Source organism: Rhinopithecus roxellana, chromosome 18 (genome assembly GCF_007565055.1).
Source record: "Rhinopithecus roxellana isolate Shanxi Qingling chromosome 18, ASM756505v1, whole genome shotgun sequence".
Taxonomy (NCBI): domain Eukaryota; kingdom Metazoa; phylum Chordata; class Mammalia; order Primates; family Cercopithecidae; genus Rhinopithecus; species Rhinopithecus roxellana.
Window position 1 is genome coordinate 56,161,781 of NC_044566.1, and position 24,995 is coordinate 56,186,775.

The window sequence follows — 24,995 nt, forward strand, 5'->3', positions numbered from 1 at the left end:
GACACTCCTCTGTGTGGTCGGGGCAATGTAACCCCAGTGTCTCGAGCAAGGAGTGTCCCTCGAGCTGTTCTCCAGGGTCGCTCCACCGGACAGGGCAGGTTTCTCTTCCAGTCTCCCCGGCTGCCCTCGCCCCGCCCCCTGCCGCCTGCGGGCATCGCTTTATGACGTCACCACGTGCGTCTGCAGGCACGCGCGGGAGGTGGCACCGGGAGGCGGTTCGGGTGCCACGCCTCGTGCCATACTCTCCTTGCTCGCTTCTGGGTGGCCTTTAATGTCTTGTGTTCTAAGGTGTGCTGAGGGGAAAGACACGGGAGGTCTCTAGCCTGACACTATGGAGGAAGAGAGAAGCTACAATTTCGACGGTGTGAGCACCAACCGCCTGAAACAGCAGTTGCTGGAAGAAATCCGCAAGAAGTGAGTCGGGGGGCGGCGCGGTGTGGAGTCTGGTCCACGCCCCCCCGAGCCTTCACCTGCGGCGTCTCAGGGCCGAAGCCGCTGAGGATGCTGGGAGACCGGCCCCTTGATTAACCCCTGGGCACTTCGGTCTACCTGCCCAAGTGTTCCATGCGAAAGATTCATGTGCCTCTTTGACTAAGCCTTTGGTATTGTAAGTAGGCAGCTTTCGAGGTAGGATGTTCTGCCCTTATGATCCAATCATATGGCGTGTATTTTGCCTATATACTGTAATGCCAAAAGTTGTGTTTGGTTTTGATGTCTCCATAAATCCAGGTTTTTTGTTTAAAATTCCAAAGATTTTATTTAGTTATGCGTGTTTTTTTTTCATCCCTTTAGGGGGAACTTCATAAAATGACATTTAGTAAAACTGTTACTCCTCCTTTATGCTTTTTAAAAACAGTATTCGTACTTTGTGTTAAATTTTTGAAACTTATTTTTTGGACATACTCCCAACTCCATCCACAAGTCCCGTGAGAATTGGACTCTCCTTTGTGCCTAGATAGCGTTCTGGGTTTTCCTCTATTGTAGCTCCAATCACAGTTTTTTAATTGCTTGTGTGTTTCTTGTCTTGCTACCAAACTACACGCATTCTGAGGACAGGTTCTGTGTATTCTGAGGAAGTAAAGAATAAGAGCAAGTACTTGAGGAGAGTCCTGAATGAATGCAAACCCCATCTGTCACTCAGTAATTATGCAATCTTAGACAAGTTAATTAACCTCTTTACTCTTCAGTTTTCTCCACTCTAAGACGGGTATACAAATAGTCATCATCATACTCCTGCAGTTGTTCCCAGGTTGGAATGAAATGCACTATAAAGGACTTAGCATTGGCTTATAATATGCATCCAGTGGAACTTTGCTGCCGCTATTGCTATTTTTCTGTTCACTGTTCACTGAATTCTTCCGTGTTTAATACAATGCCTTGAACATAATAGCATTCAAAACTATTTATTGAATAAATGGTCCTGTCATATGATAATGTTCTATTTACTGATGTCCTAAGTAGCTAACCTTTTAAATTAGTGTTTCTTTTTTTCCCTTTGTTTCAGTTTGTCAGCTGTTATGTATTGCCCTAAGTATGCCTTTCTGTAATAATGTACAGTGCCTAATTTGCTTGGTTCTGAAAAACCAGATAGCTAACTTCTTTGGGATGATATTTAAGTTAAAGGATTTCCGAGGGCGGGGCATGCTGGCTCATGCCTGTAATCCCAGCACTTTGAGAGGCCGAGGCTGGGCGGATCACAAGATCAGGAGTTCGAGACCAGTCTGGTCAGTATGGTGAAACCTCGTCTTTATTAAAAATACGAAAAAAATTAGCCAGGCTTGGTGGCGCATGTCTGTAATCCCAGCTACTCAGGGGGCTGAGGCAGGAGAATTGCTTGAACCCGGGAGGCGGAGGTTACAGTGAGCCGAGATTGCACCACTGCACTCCAGCCTGGGCGACAGAGCGAGACTTTGTCTCATAAATAAATAAATAAATAAAGGATTTCCAGTGGTTGCCTGGGGGTCTTTGAGCTTTAGTGCGTATTTGAGTCCTAGAACTGACTAATTGGAAGCCTTCCTTTACCTGAGTCTTGTTTCTTAACCAGTACTTCAGTAAATGATATGTCATAGTAAATTGTTCCTGAAGTAGTAGTGGGTTACTATGTATTATTTTTCTGATGTTATTTTTAATTGAATTATAATCAACAAAAACATTTTAAATAACAGGGATGCAGTGCAACTCTCAATATTTGAACTAAGACACAAGATTACAGAACTGGAAGCCAAACTCAATACTGACAATGAAGGTATATAAGTAAATACTTATATTTGTGACTCCTGTATAATTATTGTTCATTTTACCAGGATATCTATAGTGCATTAAATTCCATATATTTAATAGTACCAAGGTTTCAGTATTGCTTTTTGGCCACATTAATAATAGTTTGTGATAGAGGCTTTAAAACTGATACTTCAGAATATCAAACTTATTACTATTTAATTATTTTTCTACCTTTCAAGTTCAAAATGTTCATTAATTAGCAAAACCTTTGTTACATGACATCAATATATTATTTCTTTATTAAATAAATATCACCAGTTTTCTATTTACCTCAAGTTACACTCTTTGTATCCTAACTTCTAGATTTGGGATATGTTTAAAATCTGTATCTAGGTTTTGGCTGTTGTTGTTGGAAGCCTGTTGTTTGGTGTGGAGGATGTTGTGTACATACACACTCATATATCCTTAAAATTTGTAATGTATGCAAGATATGACCCTGCCATATGTAAACACTTTAAATGGAAGACTTTTGTTTTCCCTGTTCTAAAGAGGTTCATTGACTATTGGGAGAAAGTATCAAACCAGAATATGGATATGAAAAGTCATATGAGTTCTATGTAAGGATAAATGAAAACGCAGGGAAGAGAAACCTAACAGAATTTGGGTGAGGTAATAAAGACAGGCTTTCCAGAACAGGCAGTGCTTGAACTGAATGCTAAAGAACAGGAGGAGTTTATTAGGGTTATCAGGGTGGGCATTTATACTCTTCCTCAACTGGGGAGCCATGAACAAAAAGGATTAGTGGCCATATGGGAAATAAAATGCCACTTTCTATAAGTACCCAATGCTTTGTTAAAGCTTGGTTGCAGAATACTGCTTTGTCCTGAGGCTGAAGTAGCTTCCTCTATCTCCATATCTATATCTTAGATATAATTGAGTCTCTGGGGGCAGGCTCTAAGTGTACTTATCAAATACTTTCATTGGCAGGGTAGCTGGACCTTCTTCATGTACCCAGTTACAGGAAAAAACAGAAGGCATGCCTACAGGTACACATGCAGTAACTATGCCCGCTAGTAAAATGTGGCTCAACAAGTTGTACCAGTTCTCAAAAGAAGGAGCTAGTATGTGGGTGTAAAGAGAAAAGGTCAGAATGATACAGAAAGTTCTTTCCTCCATGGGCCAAAAGTAAGGCCTAAGGTGAAGGACAGAAACATTTACTCCTTTAAAGCCAGGGACTGTGTCAGGTGAGGTAGTTACTATTATTCCCATTTGTGGAAGAATGAGATTCAGGAATTCAAATAACTTCTAAGGTCATATAGCCAGGGAGTGGCTGAGCCATGACTTGATCCTAGATCATCTATTTACCATGCCTTCAGTAAATGATAATACAACTGCCATTACCACAGCACACTCAAAACAGTTCTGCTTGTCTGTTGCTACATAGCAAACCACCCTATAATTTAGGAGCTTAAAGCAACAAACTTTCTCTTATAATTCTGGGGATTAACTGGGTTGGTTCACCTGATGGTTCTTGACTGGGGTCTCTTGTTCGGTTGCAGTCAGGTATACTGAAGATTCAAGTGAACTGGTCATTCCGTGATGACTCATTCACTTGGCTAACATCTGACACTGGCTTTTGACTGGAAGCCCAGCTAGGGCTGCCTGTCAGAAATGCCTCTTGTACCGTTTTCTTCCACAGCATGGTGGTTAGGTTAGGATGTATCCCAAGAGCAAGCATTCCAAAAGACATAAGTAGAGACCGCCAGGCCAATCAAGGGCTACTCCCAGAACTGGCACAGGTGTATATCCACTGTATTCTATTGGTCATAATAGACACAGATTCAAGGGACTGGAGAGGTAGACTGCTTTAAGGTCACATTACAGAGCAGCACATGGGATGGGATACATTATTGCAGTCATCTTTGGAAAATACAGTCTGCCACAGGAGTATTAAACATAAAGCCATTTGGGGAATATGCTAAGTAACTGATAAAAGTGGAACATAGGTCATAATGAGAATGCGGTAAAAGATGAGATTAAAGTTTACGAAGGAGATGAATCAGGAAGATTGCATGATGCTAATGAATTTACATTTATCCTGAAGGCAGTGGGGCGATATTAAAGGTGTTTTAAAATGAATTTATTATTGGAAAAAGGTGCACATATGACAAATATGGGTACATTCACTGTTCAGATAATTTTTTCACCCTTTCTGCTTTCTTCTCAAACCTCTACCACCTCTCTATTCAATCACACTGTAAGGTAATGAGCTTACCCTCCTCTTTCAAAGAAAAAAGAGAAGCTATCAGAAGAGGACTTCTGCATGTTTCTACCAACAGAGCTACCCATCTACCTGCACCCTTGCACATCCTCTTCCCTCTTGTTTTATGAATTGTCTGTCCTTATTCTTGTCTCAGGTTATCTCCTCCCTTTGTGCAGTAGATCCTACCTACTCTTACCTAGTCAAGGATATCACTCTAGTGATGGCCCTCTCTTCCCTACACTGTTTTCCCTGCTCTACTGGATCATTCCCAACAGCAGACCAACATGCTGAATTTATTTTATCTAAACAACAAATGATAGGCTTCTTTTGGTCCCACTTTTCCCCTTCAGCTAGCATCCCCTGTCCCTGCCCCATTTATAGCAAAAGCCTTCGAAAGAGTAGTTTTATTTCTACTTTCTTATCTGCTTATGGTTTGATCTTGCTTGTCACTGGATTAATTTCTAGGTAAACGGTAAACACAGCCAACTCTAAAGATCTTTATATTCTCAGTCACCTCTTGAAGCCTTTTAGGGTTTGTAGGAAACTATATGTAGAAAATGTGGTTTTATGTTTTAATTTGAATTTTACAACGAAGTTTAGTAATGAGAAAATGGTAAAGAAATGTTCAGGTGACTTTTTTTTTTTTAAAGTGAGAAGAATTAGTATTTGTGTAGAGCTTTAAGTACGTTTTTTAAAAAAATTGAAACCTCACAACTACCCTTTGAAAATAGTATCATTGGCCGGGCGCGTTGGCTCAAGCCTGTAATCCCAGCACTTTGGGAGGCCGAGACGGGCGGATCACGAAGTCAGGAGTTCGAGACCATCCTGGCTAACACGGTGAAACCCCGTCTCTACTAAAAAATACAAAAAGCTAGCCGGGCGAGGTGGCTGGCGCCTGTAGTCCCAGCTACTCGGGAGGCTGAGGCAGGAGAATGGCGTGAACCCGGGAAGCGGAGTTTGCAGTGAGCTGAGATCTGGCCACTGCACTCCAGCCCAGGCGACAGAGCGAGACTCCGTCTCAAAAAAAAAAAAAAAAAAAAGAAAAGAAAATAGTATCATTACCTCCATTTTATAGATTGAAAAATGGAGGCCGGGCGCGGCAGCTCACACCTGTAATCCCAGCACTTTGGGAGGCCGAGGGCAGCGGATCACCTGAGGTCAGGAGTTCAAGACCAGCCCGGCCAACTTGGTGAAACCATGTCTCTACTAAATATAACAAAAGAAAAATTAGCCAGGTATGGTGGTGGGTGCCTGTAATCCCAGCTACTCTGGAGGCTGAGGCAGGAGAATCACTTGAACTGGGAGTTGGAGGCTGCAGTGAGTGAAGATTGCGCCATTGCACTCCAGCCTGGATGACAAGAACGAGACTCCATTCAAAAAAAAAAAAAGGAGACTTATTGACAACACACAAGTTTACATCTTCATCCTGGATTTCTCTGTTGAGTCTTTTATAGGCTGGTTTCTATGCCCAAATAGCTTTGGCTAGTGGGTAATATATTAATAGATCCAATATATTTTTTAAAAATCACCTCAGTAAATGCTAAAATTTTTTAAATAAAATTCCATTTGTTTTTCTTATTTCAAAACAAGGAAAAGAATGCTTCTATTTATCTCAAACTAGCGTAATACTTAACAATGAAGTAGTAGAGGCATTTCCATTCTTGGGGGAAAAATACCAAAGCTGCCTGCTGCCATTATTAAAATGCAATATAGTTTTAAAAGTTCCAATTAAGCAACACAATATGATATAGAAATAAGAGTTACAGCTGTTAGAGAGGAAGTGATACAATTATTATAAAGATTAGCATGTTAATAAAGAACTAGAAAATGGTTGGATACAATAATGAAATAAATGTTTATTTTAAAAAACAAATGCCAGCAATAACCAGTTAGAAAAATAGGGTTTTTAAATGATCCCACCCGCAACTCCAACCCAAACCATAAAAGATCTGGCAATATTCCTGACAAGAAATATGAGGACCTATATGAAGAGATAACAGAAGACTGTAACTATAAGGGAATAACAGTTCAGTCCAAATTCTTACTTATTTAACATAAGAGATATCATACAGGAAACTCCAGAATAAAATGAATTTGGGAAAGCTTTGCAGCATTAACACTTGTTTGCTGAGCTTCTGAGAGTCTTTGTTAGTAAGTGAAACAGGTAACAGTGTGTATCTTATTGCTACAAAGAGTCTGTCGTGTCAGTCTTAGGTGATCTCTATTTTAATGTTAATGCTGGTCATTTGTGCCTAAACTCCAAAGTGGGGGAAGGTATAGTGTGGCCTGTCCAACCCTTCACTTCTCATAATGGCCTGAACTAGTTTTTCAGGTTTCTTTGAGATTCCCTTTGGCCAAGAGATGGATACGTTCCCTCTGTTGGGGGGACTTAGGATTTTTCTTTTTTTAGTTTATATTCCCCCTTTTGTGTTCAAGGTATGCAGAGGCAGTATCCATAGCTAAGCTTTTATTAGCTTAAGTTCTGGGGTGGTGTGACTACTTGCCCCTGGTCCATCATGCTTCTCAGTGGGACTCCTATTGCCAAGAACTTAGAGTCAAAGACTTCCATCCAATTAAACGTTTTAGGCTAGATAGGAGTGGAGGTGAGCAGGTATTCAGTAATCTTTAAAACCCCTTTTAGGTAACATAAGAGCCAAAAACCAAAAGCCAAAAAATAAGGTTATAAAGTTATCTAAATTTTCTGCATTGAGATACTGTAATCTTGACTTGTAGCAATTAGCTATACAAAACACAAGCATTTTGTTCAGCTGTTTAGGCATCTGTGTGTCCTTGATTTGGAGGGTCTTAATTAATTTTATCCCTCAAAATCTGGCCCTTACAATGACACACTTCTACGATAGCCCCTGGGCCTGGAGGGATTGAATAGTTTCAAATTCTGGAGGTAAAAAAAAATGTGAAGTATTAGCAATGTTTCACACAAAAAGGTTATAAGCCCTGCCTAGTTCTGACAATTACAGGAAAGGAAACTTATAGGTAGCTAAACATTTAAATTATTTAGTATCAAGGCAAAGAATAAATTATATTATTTTAGATAGAGGCAAAATTATTAAGTGAATCTTGATTGTTCTGTTGTACAGGTGTGTCCCTGTGTCTCATGAAGGTAGTTTACTATGATTGTCATCTTTTCCCAGATCTAAAGATGGGGCTTTGGTTAACTTAGATTTGCTGTCAGATACCGGCAGGAGTCAGTGCCTTCTTTAGATGAGATATGTGTACCCAGGAATCAAAGCCCTGTAACTTCATAGCACAAGGATTAGTTAATAGCAGCTGATAAGGACCTTTTTAAGGGGCTGGAGGTGGTGACACTAGAGTCCATGACTTGACTGGAAGCTGTGAAAAGATTCTATAACCTTGCAGCAATTAACTTTTATAGCTTTGATAAACACCAGCAATAAGCCAGAGACTTAATTTTGGTTTCAATTTTGAAGATGTTTCTCAAAAATGTTAAAGGGCTCAAAACATTTGATTAAAACAGATTCACAGGTCACCGTAAACCAATCGTTACTAATTTAACCAAAATGATCATTGAAAGACTTAAAGGCAATACAGAAGGTTACATGCATGTAACAACTTTCAGCCTTTTAGGTCGCAGTTTTTCTAAGCAATTAAAAATCTAATAAAGACAACATATGAATTATTTTGATAAAAAGTAAAATATTGTTTCTTATGCCAGTTACCAGAAAGGCAAAGAAAATCCTGCAGTGTGACTACTTCTCCTTATAGGAAGGCTATTTAGACAACCTGGAAGTTAAACCTGATGAAAAATGTACTTGAATTTAATCAGACACAGGAAGAATGTGTTCAGGGTTATGAGTATAGCAGAGGAATACATAGTTCTTAGTAACTGCATGAGAAATTTCTTGATTACATTGAAAAATTTAAACCTATCAAGAAAGCCAAGAGTACAGGTTCAAATTATACTGGAGGAAAATATTGCTTTTCTAGACCTTTAAGATAAAACATTTTATCATCAGGCCACAACAATGGAACCAGAGGAAAAAAGTTACAGAAGCTAATTTAAAAGCTGAAGGAGAGAGCGCTCATCTCAGGCCTTCTCAGGGGGAGGAAAAACTGAAAGCAGTGAGACAGCAATAGTTGAACTTCTGAGATATGATTCTGAGAAGTTTTTAAAAGAAACAGGCTCTAAAATTTTAAAAATCTCTTGTAATTTTATTAAGAGAAAAGTAATACCTTAAGAAAACCTTGTTGTAGGATAGGGGATCAATCTTAGAAAGACTATTAAAAATAATTCCCTTTTAATTGTAGCCAACTTAATACATAAAATAACTTTTGTGATTTTCCTTTTATGAACCTTATCATAACTGACATAGACCATTTATTACATGCTTGGACTTTCTGATTTGTCCTAAAATTTTCTGTTTTCTGAATAACCAGCCATTTTATTTTAGGACAAGAATTTACTATATAAAATCTTTCTCATGTAAAATTATTTGCTTGTTTTATAACCTTTTTATTATAAACACATTTTTGTATCCACAACTTTCTTTATATCTCCCCTACTCACTGATTCTTTTTTATCTTCTTTTAGAAATAACTTTTAAATAACCTTTGAATTACTTAAATTACTCTTTTTAAAAAATGAAAACACAACTTACAGAATTATATATTAGAATTCTTATTCTTAGTAACCTTAAATTTTAGTGAAAACTTAGGAAGCAAGAAATCCTGAACTGTTTATCGGATGTTAGCATTTTCTGGATGAAACCATTCTACAGTTTTAGAAATATGTTTTCCCACATCATAATCTTTTCTTAATTGGAAGTGTCCCAGAAATCTAATTATTATCAATTGGATTGGAGCATCTATTATTTAATTCAAAACAATTTTAAGATTTAAAATTACATAAAAAGTCACTTACAAGCATTTATCTCATTTACATGTATTCACTCTTTCCATTTTTTAATAGTTTATCTAGATTACTTCTGAAAATTGAGATACTACACAAAACTAATCATTATTTAAAGTTATTACTGGGCCGAGCACAGTGGCTCATGCCTGTAATCCCAGCCCTTTGGGAGGCCCAGGTGAGCAGATCATGAGGTCAGGAGATCGAGACTATCCTGGTGGCTAACACGGTGAAACCCCGTCTCTACTAAAAAACATACAAAAAAATTAGCTGGGCGTGGTGTTCGGCGCCTATAGTCCCAGCTACTCGAGAGGCTGAGGCAGGAGAATGGTGTGAACCCAGGAGGCGGAGCTTGCAGTAAGCCAAGATTGTGCCACTGCACTCCAGCCTGGGCAACCGAGCAAGACTCTGTCTCAATAATAATAACAATAATTTCCCTATTAACCATTTTTAAAATCTGAACAGTAAACAGTGAACACCTAATTAAGAACCTTAAAATTAAATGTATTTGCTGATGACTCAGAAGATTTAGCTGTTTCATTGAACTAACAATCTTAAGTTAATCTTATTTGTCAAAAAAAATACACAAAGATTATTCTGTTTTTGGCTAAGTGTAAAGTCTTAGAACCTTTATGTCAACCCTTGACAGTTTAGTATACACACTGATACAAATATAAAACCACTTAGGTAAAAACGTATGTGGACAATTCTGAAGACATTTCTATTTTTATCAATAATTTTAAAAACAGTTTTATTAAAGATTCACATGCACTTGAAAAGCATTTGGATTTAATTTTTGAGTACTCGTTTACTTATAAGCCAATTTGATAGCATGCTAGACACAATACAGAACATAATACGTGAACATTACATAAATATATCTAAACATGAATACATATATGCACAAAGAAATAACCAATAGCTTTTACCTTGGAACGCTAGCCATGAGACAGCATTACAAACTCACAAACATAAAAGTTAGCTGGCTCCAAGTTCTTTTTCTGACAAAATTGAAACCTGTTCATATGGCCAAACTTCATTTGCCCTAATAGGTAATCCAAGGAAATCTGTGAACCAAAATTTTGGGTAAAACAGTCTTTATGGCAATTTTTTTTAAACCCCTTTTACCCTTGTTTTTTTGTTTTCAGTTTCAAACAACTTTCCAGTGTTTACATTCTAGTTAGACCATAAATGAGTCTTAGCACCAGCAGCTTAGTAACAGCAGATTTAAAGCAGGCAGAAAAGAGAGGAAGATAGCTTTAGAAGACTCCACTTAACTCTATAGCTTCAGGTTAACTATTTGAGCTCTAAATTTTTCTTGCTGTAATTTGCCTGTCGGTTTAAAATGTACACAAAAATGTACCATATGTAATCAGCTGGAGTCCCAAAGAGGATGACAAAATCGGGCCAGGATGTTGAAAGTTGTTTTTCCTCTTCAGTACTGGTTTCCTGGTTTGAACAGGAAAAGATAAGAAGAAAGGAATGGAGAGGAGAAAGGAGGTCAGGTTTCGTGGGCAGGAAGAGGAAAGAAAAAAGAAGGAAGGGAGGCTTATGAGCCTTCCAGCCACTGCACAGTACCCCTACCTCTCTTGTTTATCTCCTCTTAGGGAGAGCCTCAGCACCCCAGACCGGGAGGGTGTGGGATGAATCCCTCCCATTTCCTCAAGTCACCAGTCAAGGTAAACTGTTTCGAGCCAGAGGGAGCTAAGGGAGGTTTTGGCTGAGAAGAGTAGGGCTGTAGATGGCTTCTGAGATAATCAGGATGATGAAGGTGGAAAAAAGGGGAAAGAGAGAGAGAGATCAGGGTGCACAAAGATCTCACATGGACAAACAGGTGGTGTGCCTCCAAACAAATCCCTGGTTAAGGGGCTGTGTAGACTCCCACATCCCTCATTTCAGTTTCAAATGGCTCCCCCCAGGCAACTGAGTCAGAACTGAGCAAAGGCCCAAGGTTGCAGCAAATACAAACAAAACCAATGCATAAAATGCTCATATAGTGTCACTGGCAGCCAAGTCTAAATAAGGCAGAGCCCCAGCGACACCCCAAAAGAGGCAGAGGGTGGTTGGGTACACTCTGACTAATGTACCTGGTTCCAAAGTTTGTCAACTTCTCCAGAGGTCACTTTGCACCAGCGAAGCATTGAAGGTAAGCAGACACCATAGCAGGAAGAAAAGAGAAGGTCCCTAAGACAAAAGATTCTTGGCAACTGCTGGGAAATTCCCTAATATCCTAGCCATGGGTCAGCTAGCTGTCAGCAACTAGTACTCACAGGTGGCTCTATGCCCCGTCTGACAGAAACCAGACTGGCGGGCTCAGGCCCTGGAGCATACAGCACTCACCATACGGGACGCTAAAATTGTAACCAGCAATTGTAAGTGCTGATTGCATAGTTCAATTAACAAGAACGAGGTCTGATAGAGAGGAAGTGACTTCATTGACCAAAACTAATAATGGATAAGTGGCCAGATTCCCATCCAAAATAACCATGTCCAATTTCTAGGGAAAAGGCAGGGGGCTTACAAAGGGAAACAATATGGGAGGCATGCAGGAGTTGTGCTGGTTACAAGGTCTGTGTGTCTTGTTTTGGTGTCTATGTTGGGTCTTTTGTGTTGTCCCATGTTGATGTTGGGGTTAGTAAAGTCACTTTCCACCAGACCTTGCTCTTATTAATTGGACTCTGTAAGTGGCGAGCAGCCAGATTGCATTTGGTTACAATTGTATACTAAAAGGTCGGTCTATCTATCTTATTTTTTTCTGAGAAAAATTTTTATTTTTTTGAGATGCAGACTCGCTATGTCACCCAGGCTAGAGTGCAGTGAGTGGCACGATCTCAGCTCACTGCAACCTCCGCCTCCCAGGTTCAAGCAATTCTCCTGCCTCAGTCTCCTGAGTAGCTGGGATTATAGGCGCCTGCCACCAGGCCCGGCTAATTTTTGTATTCTTTAGTAGAGACGGGGTTTCACCACATTGACCAGGCTGGTCTTGAACTCCTGACCTCAAGTGATCTGCTGGCCTCAGCCTCCCAAAATGGTGGGATTATAGGTGTGAGCCACCATGCCTGGCTGACTTGTCTATATTTGATGATTGACTTAAAGTCAATAATATTTTAAAATAAAATGGTGTCAGAATTTATAAACTGTACTCAGATGTGCCAAAAATAAATTGCGTTTTTAATTTTTTGGTAACCATTCTCATCTTGGTCTGAAGCATCCATTCCCATGGTAGGAAAGGGGATAGCATGACAAAGGGAGACTTTAGGTAGCAAGTTACAAAGATGATTCCATGCAGCTGGGCTCTACTGTGTCTTTTGGGTAACTGTTTAGTCTTTCAGGGCTTCTCCTTTCTTCTTGTTCCTTTCCAAAGCTTTTGGGTTAATGACTTTCAGTTTCAGTATGGGAGGGTGTTCCAGCCCCTTTGGTAGGCCGCATTTGCATAAAGATGAGGGTGTAAGGGAGACCTGTGTCTGGGCTGAGGAGGTTGGTAGTAGTATGTGCTAATACTCTTTCTCCTTAACTCCTCCACCAACTGTTATGTAGCAGCAGTTATTTCAAACATGTGAAGAGCATTTAAAGTTGAACAAGAAGCCATTTTTTTGCCCTCTACAAAGCCTGACTTTAAAGACTAGAAAAAGTTAGCTTTGGGCTTTGAATCTGAACAAAGACCTTTTAATTTTAGGCTGTATTCTTCTTTTTCCCTAGGCATAAGAAAAATGCTTTGACTTTAATAGCTAAAGGGGTTTAGTGAAAGAAAAATGCTTAAGGTTAAGAGAAAATGCCTGAGAAGATAGCTAAATGTACATTGTTCCTTCAGCTTAGCAGTTAAGAGGATTTGATTTCAAAGGCAGATAAAACTGGATTTAAAACCCGGTTTTTCCCTTATTTATTAGCTCTGTCATCTTAAGAATATTATTTGACATCTTTGAACCTTGGTTTCCTCATCTTTGTAAAATAGGTAACTACATTTCTAAAATGAGGATTAAATTAGTTAATGTATGTAAAGCAGTGTGTACTTTACACACAGCAGACACATAAGTGATAGTTTTTAAGCAGACTTCAGAATTGCTTTCAAAGGAAAAAAATGAACATGACATTGGATAGGTTAGTAATGTTGAGGATATTTTATATACATATAAGTATATATAAAACATATAAATATATCAAGTTTCCTTGGAACTTGAAATATTCATATATATTTATGGATATATATATGAAATATATGAATATTATATATATATGGGTATTTCAAGTTCCAAGGAAAGAAACATGTCCTGATATTCCCTCTAATTGAATTCATTGTAAGGATGCACAAGAAGTAAAAGAAAAAAGGGGGTGGGAAGTAGGGAAGAAGAGGAATTGTAGTAGTTGTAATAAGGTTTGGCTGTGTGGTAGCCTGAGTGTGGGTCTAATTCTTGCAATCTAGAAAATCTTACTAACAGAAATACAGACTTAATAATTATTTCCTTCTAGTTGATCTGTATTGCCAATAAAGTAAAATGTAGTAATAGAGTAAGATCAAGCTCTTCATGTTATTTTAATAAATAAATGAGAGGTGTTGGGGTTTTCTTGATTGTTTCCCCATTTTTACTCAGGTAATGAATGGAAAACCCGTTATGAGACACAACTTGAATTAAATGATCAACTAGAAAAGCAAATTGTTTATCTCAAGGAGAGGATGGAAAAAATCCGTGGAAACTCTTCAGGTACAAAACCAATCATATGTACGTTTTATCATTTGAATTAAAACTGATATAACATTAAGTGCTCATATTTGATTTATTGTAGATAGACTATCTTCTATTCGTGTCTATGAACGAATGCCAGTGGTGAGTAGAAATATGATTAAACACAGAATAATTGAAGGAAATTATGTCTATTTTTTTCAGACGTATTTCAAACAGAAGTTTGAAGACTAGGGCAAGGTCCAAATACACTATTTTTTTCAGGGGACCTGTTTGAAGTAACAACAAATAATTTTCAAGTAGCTATAGGTGGAGCACTAAGTTGTCAGCTATATTCACAGGCGTCCTGAAGAGCAGAGCATGTATGGATATTGCTTTTTGAATCACTGCCAACCTTTAGAGAGAAAGATATAGACAAATACTGTGTTTTTGCTAAGAATGGATCAAGGAGAAATGTGTTTTTGCACACTTGTTATTTTCAACCCAGACATGCCTTTATTTCCATATCTTGTAAAGTCAGGAATTTTTCTTTTTTAATTCGAAAAATTGTATGTTTTCCCGTGTGCTGTCATAGAGTTATATCGCCCTCTTGTGGCATTTAGAAATTGTTGCTAGAGCTGTGTCAAGCTTAGTGCTTTTTCTTAATTGCAGGTAGAATTTTATTAGTACCTACTGGATATAAAATATTCTGGCTACCTGCTTCTTGATAACTGAGGCTCAGTCCTAGCTCACGAGAGTGGGTATCACCACCTTCGTGGAGAGTAGCAACAAATGCTGGTATGACTTGGTAAAATACCTTAGGGCATATCTAAGGAGCATTTATTTGGTTTTCTAACTACTACCTGAGACTCTGGAACATATTCATGTTGGTAAAACTACATTTATTTTCCTTGATGTATTTGTGTTATTTTTGAAGAAAATGTGGTTCTCTAAGAGGTTTAATAATTTAGATCCAGAGACAGAGAATTATATTTCTCCACAGTAAAGGACTGAAGAAATATTAACACAACGAAGAGTGAGACCACAGACTAAGCAGAAAGGAAAGAGAATGAATGTTCAGTATAAATAGAACTGGTCCTCTCTATTCTCTGGAGAGGTGCATTCATGAGTGTTTGGTACTCATGAATCCAAGAGGGGTATGTCTGAGCAGCAGACATTAGAAATCTAGCCAAGGAGTCAGCGATAGGAGTGTCCAAATGCTAAGCAAAAAGCACTGGGATCCAACAACCCTATATCCAGTCAAGAGACCCTCTTAGCTAAGGACAAAAGATATACTAAGTCTTATTCTTTGATATAAAGAATAATATTTGTGAAATTTAGACATATAATTGTGTAATGCAGACCTATTTTTGGCTTCCTGTTAAATTGACAATTAGGCAAAAGGGCTTAAATTAGTTGTTTTTGTGGGATAGGGTATGAATTCAAACACCATCTGTAAATTTCCCGATTCTTTATCCTTGTTGTGGATTGTTTAGTGTTTAGGAGTAATCTGTACAGACATACTTATGAAATTGATGTGTTTGTTTGAATACTAATTTTGAGTAACTTCAAACTGCAGATTTGCTTACGGGTAGCAAAAGGATGGGCACTTGTTGTTGACTAGTATATGTGTAATTATTTAATATGTTATTTGACAAAAATATATAAAATATTATCTTCAAACTATATCATTAAAGTGGACTTTATTTTAATATAACTTTATCTCTTTTTTATTGTGGTAAATATACATAATGTAAAATTTACCATTCAGCATTTTTTTTTTGAGGGAGGGTCTCACTTTGTCACCCAGGCTGGAGTGTAGTGGTTCAATCTCAGCTCACTACAGCCTTTGCCTGCTGAGCTCAAGCAATCCTCTTACCTCAGCCTCCTGAATAGCTGAGACTACAGGTTCATGCCTCCATGCCTAGCTAATTATTGTATTTTTAGTAGAGATGAGGTTTCACCATGTGTCCCAGGCTGGTCTCAAGCTCCTGAGCTCAAACAATCCACCCGCCTCACCTCCCAAAATTACAGGTGTGAGTCACCACACCCCGCCTGTTTCAGCCATTTTGAAATGTAAAGTTCAGTGTGATTTTAATATTTTGGAAAAAATTATTCACATACGTGAGAGTGAAGCTTTAGTCTTTGTTCTGATATTAGGTTGATGCCGCCAACCTTTTTTTTCTTGAGGTTCACTTTTCTCCTCTGAAGGTAAGGTAGATTATATTATCTTGTAAGTGTCTTTCAGTGGGGTAATTTGTTAAAATTTTATTTTAGCATGATGTATCAATTAAAGGTCGCATTTGGCAGAATAAAGAGAAAGGTTTAAACAAGTAAAGTTTTTTTTTTCTCTTTTCTTTTTTTTCCTCATGTAACAGAAAGTATGAGGTTTGCAGTCCAGGGGTGGTGCAGTGGCTGTATAATGCCTTCAGGAATCCAGGCTTCCCCTACGTTTCTACTCTGCCATCTGTTGTGAGTGGACTTTTGTCCTCGTGTTTAAAGATGGCTGCTTCACCTTCTCAGCTGCTTCATGTTATCATTCAAAAAAAGAAGTAGGTGAAGGAGAAATGGCCAAGGTGAAAGCCAGTCAGGTCTACTCCCCTTCAAAGAGCTTTCTAAGATGCTGCTCCCCTTGACATTTCATTGGGAGTTAGAACTGTATCATATGGCCACCTTCGTGTGTGTGACAGGCTGGGAAATGTAGTGTTTTACTGAATATACAGGAAGAAGAGAAGAGTGGATTGTGAGCGTACAGTTGGCTGTATCTGCCACACACAAAGTCATTTAAAGTGAAGGCATTTCATTTTATGTATTCAATTCATTCATACATATTCATTCAATATGTATTCAGTCGATATTATTTGGAAAATAAAAGGCAAAGAAAAAGAATATTATAAAATCAAACATATCCACTGTTGACAGTGTTGTTCTGTTTTTAGTAATTTTTGTATGCATACATATTGATTTAAAAGAACAAGCAAATGAATAAGTCAGCCAACAAACAAAGTGAAAAAGGATTACAACTAGTTTTTATTGTTTAAAATATAATTATAACCTTACTGCATGGACAATTTTGAATCCTATGCTAATCAGGATAATTAAGTCAATTATTTCTTATGTTATATTCTCTTCATGTGCATTTTTCAAGGCTATATTATGTTCCATTGTGTTGGAATGCGAATGTTCAATTACTTTTCCCTATAACTTGGTGTTCTAGGTTGTTTCTGGTTTTAATTTTGAGTTAAACAAAACCCACAGAATATATTATGGCAAACAACTCCATATTCTAGTATTTATAAATCTTCAGATCTGTGTCTCTTTTTGATTTTAAATTTTTTAATGAAAACAATTTATAGAGTTGAGATCTCTTTTATTCTCCTCTCTGTCTTGTTTTTGCTTCCTTTTCATAGGCAAGGACTACCATGAATTTGGTATATATTATTTCTGTTGATTTTTTAATATCTCTCTACATGTTGTATGTATAAAAATGCATTAAAAAGTATCATACTGTGCATATCATTCTTTTACTCTTTAATTCCATTCATGTTAATAAAGATCTAGTAAATTTTATCAGTTGTATAGTATTTCATTATATGTGTATATCCTTAATATAGTTATTAGCTTATTTATGTATATCAATAATTTTTCAAAATCTCACTATGACAAGCATTGCCGCAGTGAATATCCTTATATGTGTCTTTCAGTGCGAAGTGTTCCTCTAGGCTTAGCAAACTTTTCTGTAGATGGATAAATAGTAAATATATTCAGCATTGCAGCCGTATGATCTCTGATCTCTGTTGTAGCTATTCAGCCTTGCTGCTGTAGTATAAAGGGAGCCATAGACAATACCTATTTGGTGGGCTGTATTCTAAAAAATCTTGGTTTACAAAAACAGACAGAAGCTGAATTTGATATTTAGGCTATAGTTTGCCCGCCCCTGCTTTAAGGCAGTGATCCATAAACTTTGATAGGTTACAGAATCACCTAGGGCACTTCATAAAAATACAAAGGCCAAGTCCTGTCCTTCAACCTACTTGCCACCTCTATATTTTTATTAACTCTTCAGGTAATTCTAATAAAAAAGTTTGAGAACCACTGCTTCAAGTATACATATAAAAGTAGAATTTTAAAATAATAAGATAGGTACATTTTCAAATTATTATAAAGTATTTCTGGGTCAGTCTATCAAAAGACACCCCAGATCTACAGTTAGTTCAGTATGTCTGGAATAAATAAGAGGGATGATGAGTGATGAAGCTGGAAATATATGCAGGGGCTAAATAATAAAGGGTTTGGTATTCATGTTAGGGAGTGTGGATTTTCTTATATGTGATAAGAAGCTACAGAAATATATAGAGATTGAAATATCCTCCCACCCCCACCCCAACCACCATGAAGAAAAGATCCTCCCACCCCCACCCCAACCACCATGAAGAAAGGATTCCTCAGGGTGGGTTAGAATTGAATAAAAGAAACCAGTTAGGATGCTTTTGTTGTAGTCTAGGTAAGGGAAGGTGGTTTTCTTAGCTTGGGCAGTATTATATGGGGATGGAACATAGAAGACAGATTAAAGATCTATTTAGGAATGAGGATTTCATGAATACTTAGATATGGGGTGAGACTGCAAGAGAATTTAATGACAGTTGAGGGTTTTGGCTTGAATAACTTCATGGATTACAGTGAACGGATAATAGAAATTGCAACTAGTTAGAATGTTAGGAAATGGTAAGTTTAGTTTTGTTTGTGTGTATTACACCGGTGATAGTGGTTTGGAAGCAACTGAAAATAGTTTTAGATTATGGAAAATTGCTTCTCTGAAAATAGAGATCACCAAGTCGTAAGTGTCACATGAAGTCATGGAACTACAAGGGATTGCTCGGGAAAATATATGCAGTCTGAAAAATATGATTGAGGTTAAAACCTTGGGGAATGCTAACAAAGTGTTAGGAGGCACATTAGGGAATATTATTGAGAAGGCAAAATACTGAGAAAGGATGAGGGGGACAACTGGAAGAATGGTATCATAGAAGTCAAGAAGGGGATGGCTTTATGAATGTTCAGCAAAAGAATGTTCTAGAAACTTCTGCTGTAGGAGAGGATAAAATGCGTTGTCCAGAGTTCAGGCAAATTATTCGATAGTGAAGAAAGAAATGCCAATTAGAGGCTAGGATGTTAGGAGAAAATGTGATGTGGTGTGTAGTGGAAGAGTGGGGGTGAGAAAATGTACTGAGTATAACCTATTTTACCTAGAAGCATAGGTTTTAGAATCAGACCATCATGGCTCAAATTCAGACTATGGGACACTGAGGAAGCTGTTTCATCTCTCTGAGGCTTAATTTCCTCATCTGCAAAACTGAGTTAATTAAACTGTCATGCAGGGTTACTGTGAAGATTATTAGAGATAGATAAAACAAATAGCATAGTGCCTAACATAGTAAGCTCTGTGTTAGTTCCTGTCCTATTTTCCCTTGATAAAGGAAAAGTACTATTTTATTAAAACAAATCTGTTGTGAAATTAACCCCAATCACCTTGGAAGGGATAAGCATAAGGCCCAAAGATGTGCAATCTGTTTTCACTTATTAAGCTGTGCTGTTATATAAGTTGTGAAGCTTCTGAATCTTCTGGTACCTTCTCAAAACTATAATAGAATTCATTAGATATTTAACACTCTTTTTTTGAGATGGAGTCTCACTCTGTTGCCCAGGCTGGAGTGCAATGGCGTGATCTTGGGTCACTTGCAACCTCCGTCTCACGGGTTCAAGCCATTCTCCTGCCTCATTCTCCCAAGTGGCTGGGATTACAGGCGCCCACCACCACGCCCAGCCAATTTTTGTGTTTTTAGTAGAGATAGGGTTTTGCCATGTTGGCCAGGCTGAACTCCTGACCTCAGGTGATCCGCCTGCCTCACCTCCCATTACAGGCGTAAGCCACCTCACCTGGCCGGTATTTAACACTCTTGATAAAAAGTGCAGAACCTCTACTTCCCTTGAGCTAGTTGGGTGTACATTTTCTAGTCTCTTCCATGTGCATTCACCAAAAAGGGACTTAGTGCCTACCTGAAATTCCTTCCAAGAGTTCCCAGGTATGTTCATCAAAGACTTGTAGCCATCTTAATGTATATTAAAGGTGTATTCTTTTTTAATTTTAATGTTTAAGTTCTGGGGTACAAATGTACAAATGCAGGATGTACAGATTTGTTACATAAGTAAACATGTGCCATGGTGGTTTGCTGCACCTGTCAACCCATCAGCTAAGTATTAAGTCCAGCATGCATTAACTATTTTTCCTAATGCTCTCTACTCCCTCCACCCTACTCCCTAACAGGCCCCAGTGTGTGGTGTTCCCCTTTCTGTTTCCATGTGTTCTCAACGTTCAGGCCCCACTTATAAGTGAGAACATGTGGTGTTTGGTTTTCTGTTCCTGCATTAGTTTACTGAGGAAAATGGCTTTCAGCTCCATCCATGTCCCTGAAAAGGATATGATCTCTTTCGTTTTTACGGTTGCATATTATTCCGTGGTGTATATGTACCACATTTTCTTTATCCAGTCTATCATTGATGGGCATTTGGGTTGATTCCATGTCTTTGCTATTGTGAATAGTGCTGCTTAATGTATACTTTTATATACATTATGTATGTATACTAATGTATATTAAAAGTATACATTCTGAGGATTTCCCCAGAAATTTGGTAGGTCTGGAGTAAGGCCTGGACATTTGTATTTTTTTGGCAGACATCTCAATAGGCTCTATTACAGAGCACCACTTGAGATCAACAGATGTAGGGGATCTATATCCCTCAGAGAAAGATGTGCAATACAGACTTGCTTGTGATAAGTTAGTGTAATGTCTCTTATCAACAAGCCCCACCAAAACCCTGCAGTCAATTGTATTGCAAAGTGGAAGTCCTGTTTCTTGACTCATTTAGAGTCATAAAAGTGATGATCCCTATTTTTCTCTTTCTCTAGTTTTCCTATCAATACCCACCCCCTTGTCCTCCATGACACCCAAGCAGCTTGGATTCTTCAGGGAAATCTCTTACCAGTGCATATGCTTTGTCAGTCAGATGGATCCTGTTCCTAAAGCTAGCAAGACTAGCTGGTGGTGAAAAGAATAGGGGGGAAGGTGTAGAAACGAGAAACATTATTTAGGAAAATACTTAATCTCATTCAAACATTCTCTGGAAGACTCTTGATCAATTTGTAGAAAACCAATTCACAGGAAGCCAATTTGCCAAAATCCAAATCCTTGAATATGTTCTAATGAATATAAGTTTATTTAGTAACATTTTAAGAAATGTTTGTTGAAAATCCAAAACTTATGGAAATGATTTAGCATTTAGTATTATTATCGAAAATTACTTAGAAAAAGAATATATTTCAGGTTATACATTCACATATATGAATGATTTTCCTTAAAGCGAGTTTTTAGTAAGTTTGGAATTATAGGTAGGTTGGTCTCCCTGCAAATTAATCCTTTGGTGAATTGACTTTTTGAAATATTAATCTTTGGCTGTTTGTCTGTCTTCTCTTCTGACATATGTTTCAGTTTTCCATATGACAAATAGGAGAAGAACATATTACAAAAGCAGGAGAAACCTGAAGGAAGAAATGGTTTTAAGTCTTAGTTCTTTTAAACCATCGGGCCATTGTTTTTATCCCACACCAGTCTCTCCTCTCTATTATTCTCTGTTGTCCATGTCATGTCCCACTCTCTGACTTCCAGTCTGTCTTATTACTCATTGACCTACTTATCTTTTCTTCATCCTGATGCCCCACACCATTTGCCTGACTGTAATACTAATTTCTTTCCTTTATCATGATTCAGATTCTTCTTTTAGCTGTGCTGCCTGATGGACATCCAGCCCTGTTTGGGTCTTCCTGGGACTCATTACCTCGCTGTACACCCAGTTAGTCATGCTCCCACTGGACTCACTCTGGTAGTTTATGCCTTCTGAAAATTCTTAGAAATTTTGTTTTTAATGCCTGATAACCAGTCATTAAAATTAATGACCCTACAGCACTATTGACATGCATTAAGTATATATTCTTAAAGTATTGAGGTTATTAAAATGATATAACCTCTGAGACTGCCTCCTGAGGTGTTCTGTGTCAACCCTCACTGGATTTGTGTTCTCCCCAAGATCAGAATGGTCAATTAGGAGATAGGTACATAGCTTCAAATCATGAAGAGAAAAGTTAGTTTAAACAGATCTTATATGTAACTCTAGTAACAGTGCTGTCCACAAGGGGGCATTTGGTATTTAAGTATGTAGAAGGCTGTGTTCTTTCATTGTTGCAGTTGCCTATACTGAAAAGTACTGTGTGTCTAGGAGCTGTGCTTAACTAAATTGTATTCTTCTGTTTTTTCTTTTGTAAACTTCAGTGGAGTGATTTCTTTTTTTTTTTTTACTTTAGTTTTTTGTGTTCTTTAGCAATTATTGATTTAAAAAATAATAAGCAGCCAATGGAATTTTCTTTCTGCTTTGGATAGAGGTGAGGGACTTTTTTAAAAACCTAAGTCTACTTTATTTCAGGTGTGTAAACAGTATCTTGAAATTTCTTATTCTTACCCTGTCGTTTCAATCTACTCTAGGAAAATGACCTTTAAAAAGCAAATTAAAACAAGAATGTAGGTGAAATATGTTATTGCTTGGAATGCTAAGAAGTTATTAGTGTCAGAAACAAAACAAAACAGCTCTTGTATGATAGTAGAAGAATTGGCTTTATGTATGTGATTTTTGTTGTTGTTAATATCTAACAGAGTTTTCAGTTTAACTGTTGCATTGCTTTGTCTTTCCAGGCTGCAGTTTTCTAGTATATTACCATTGATTTATATAATCAGATAAAAGCAGCTCCTTGGGAAGATCAAGAACATTAAGTTATGAGTAGTCCAGTGAATTGGAACTGATGGAATGAGAGTCTGTTCCTCTGTTTTAAAGATATCTAGTTCATTTTGGAGTCAGTAAAAGAGGGAACCTTAAAGTTATTGTAGTACAGTTTTATATTTTACAGGGATCTCTGGTATGTATATTATAAACAGATAATTACACATATCTTCTTGTTAATGGTCCAGGTTATTTCATGATTGCTGTAGTTTTTGCAAAATCTATAATGTGTTTTTGTCTTCTCCCCAGGATAATTTATTTTTATGCTGCCCTTATTCCCATGAGATTGCCCCAATGACACATCATAACTTCCTGAGTTATAGTATAACTTCAAAGCATAGTATGTCTAAAACACAACTCATAAGAAGCAGGTACAGAGAAGGAGAGTGAAGTGGGTTCCAGGAATTCTGGACCACACCAGCTATAACTGTGTGGGGGCAGTGCTGAGGCTAACTGCAGAAGAGAAAATACTTCGTGTCTCTATGTTGAGCCTGGAGAGAATGAACACCCACAGAGCTGGGAGACAAAGTCATGTGTTAGAGGCTGGAAGAAGAAACCGAGGTGTTGAAGCTTAAAGCTAAAGACAATGGTGAAGAAGGAAAAGACAAGGTACGAAGACCACAACTCCTATGAAGCTGCTTCCTAATACGCTTTCCACGTGGTGCCTATAAGGCTTTAGAAATTAGTACATTATTAAGAAATTTTAAATAAAAACATTGATGGAATTTCTAACTTAAATACCAGGGTGGGTTGTTAACGATCTCAAATGTGATCTATTTTAGAATTCACAGGTTTTGAGTATAAAATTATTATTTTTAAATCTAGCAGAATAGTAGAAATATGATTGAAGCAGTAGTAGTATTGTGCTTTAAAAAATGCAAATGCGCCTAATTAGAATGTTCCCCATTTTAGTCAAAACATTTTTTGCTTGTGAAACTAGTAAGGCAGTATGTGTGTGGGGCCTCAGTTAGGAGATTTTTTTTATGACTATTACATCATTGAGTGTGTTCACTCTTACATGCTCCTGTCTCACAAACCCATATTCTTCCCATGTATAAAATTCCTAAAGTACTCCCACCTGACAAAATCCAATAACACATGTAAAATTGGAAAACTGGGTATAATTGGGTATAATTAGTTTAAGTAAAATCGTAATTTTTATTTTGGTAAAGTTGAGTTTGAAGTGTGAAGAAAATGTTAAGAATAGGCACCCAGGGGCCTACTTTTACATTTGGATCTGATATTTATTAGACAAGAAATGATAGCTGATCATTAAAATGAATGGATAAGAAGAAATCTCAGCAGGTGAGTGATTTAAACAAATTTTGGAAGGCTCATAGCTAGAAGAATACAAATTGACTTGATAGAAGTTGAGGAAGCAATAACAGAGTGCCTGCAGAGAAGAATATTGGTGAAAATAATGCATTCACTCTTCTGACCTGCTTAGTGCCTTAGAACTTGGCAGATATGGAAGAAGATGGGGGTGAGAAAGGAGCTGAAAACTGGGAGACAGTTGAAGATGAACACATGGAGCAGTTGGTCACTGGGACCCCTCTGCCATCCCATGCAGCCAGGATACTCTCCTTCAGTTAGGAGTCTATTTTCTGGAGAAATTAAACTGCAATAGCTCTTGTACTCTGGAGTTTCAGACACAGAGACGTGTGAGTGAGATAGAGGTCTAAGAATGATGGGATCAAATGAAAATATGCAGTTTGAATAATGGAACTCTCAGCTCTCTTCTCCTGCCCTACTCCATGAAATCAGCAGGTAGGATTAAACGTTAAGGGTTAGGAGATTGGAGTATTCTTCAGCAAAAAACCTGAAATGCCCTTTAGAAAAGTTAGCGTGTTGAATGGGAAGAAATAGGAAGAAAAAATAAGAGAAAAAATAATTTTAAAAAAATAGAAAAGTTAGTATGGTGACCCAACAATGAACCTCACAGACTTCCCAGGACAGGAAGGTTAACTGAGGACCGTAGGTGCCGGGCTTCAAAAAAATTTTACATGTGTTACTACTTTTGTATCAGGTTTATACTTCCTAAGGGCTATTCTCCACCTATGATTAAGTGCAGTGGAGCTAC

General features: G+C 37.8%; 1 protein-coding gene across 3 annotated transcripts in view; it reads left to right on the top strand.

Annotated features, from left to right (window-relative positions):
* Nucleotides 1-204: 204 nt before the first annotated feature.
* The window catches only part of CCDC169 (coiled-coil domain containing 169), a 66,299-nt gene continuing 41,508 nt past the window's right edge, over nt 205-24,995 (top strand). The window contains exons 1-4 of one of the 3 annotated variants that reach the window (XM_010383106.2): nt 228-414; nt 2,166-2,245; nt 13,961-14,071; nt 14,154-14,194. In XM_010383106.2, the coding sequence (XP_010381408.1) occupies nt 332-414; nt 2,166-2,245; nt 13,961-14,071; nt 14,154-14,194 (315 nt within the window). In that variant the 5' untranslated portion in view covers nt 228-331. Of the gene's footprint in view, nt 415-2,165; nt 2,246-13,960; nt 14,072-14,153; nt 14,195-24,995 lie in introns of all 3 variants that reach the window. The other 2 variants (XM_010383107.2, XM_010383108.2) reach the window with 2 other exon arrangements.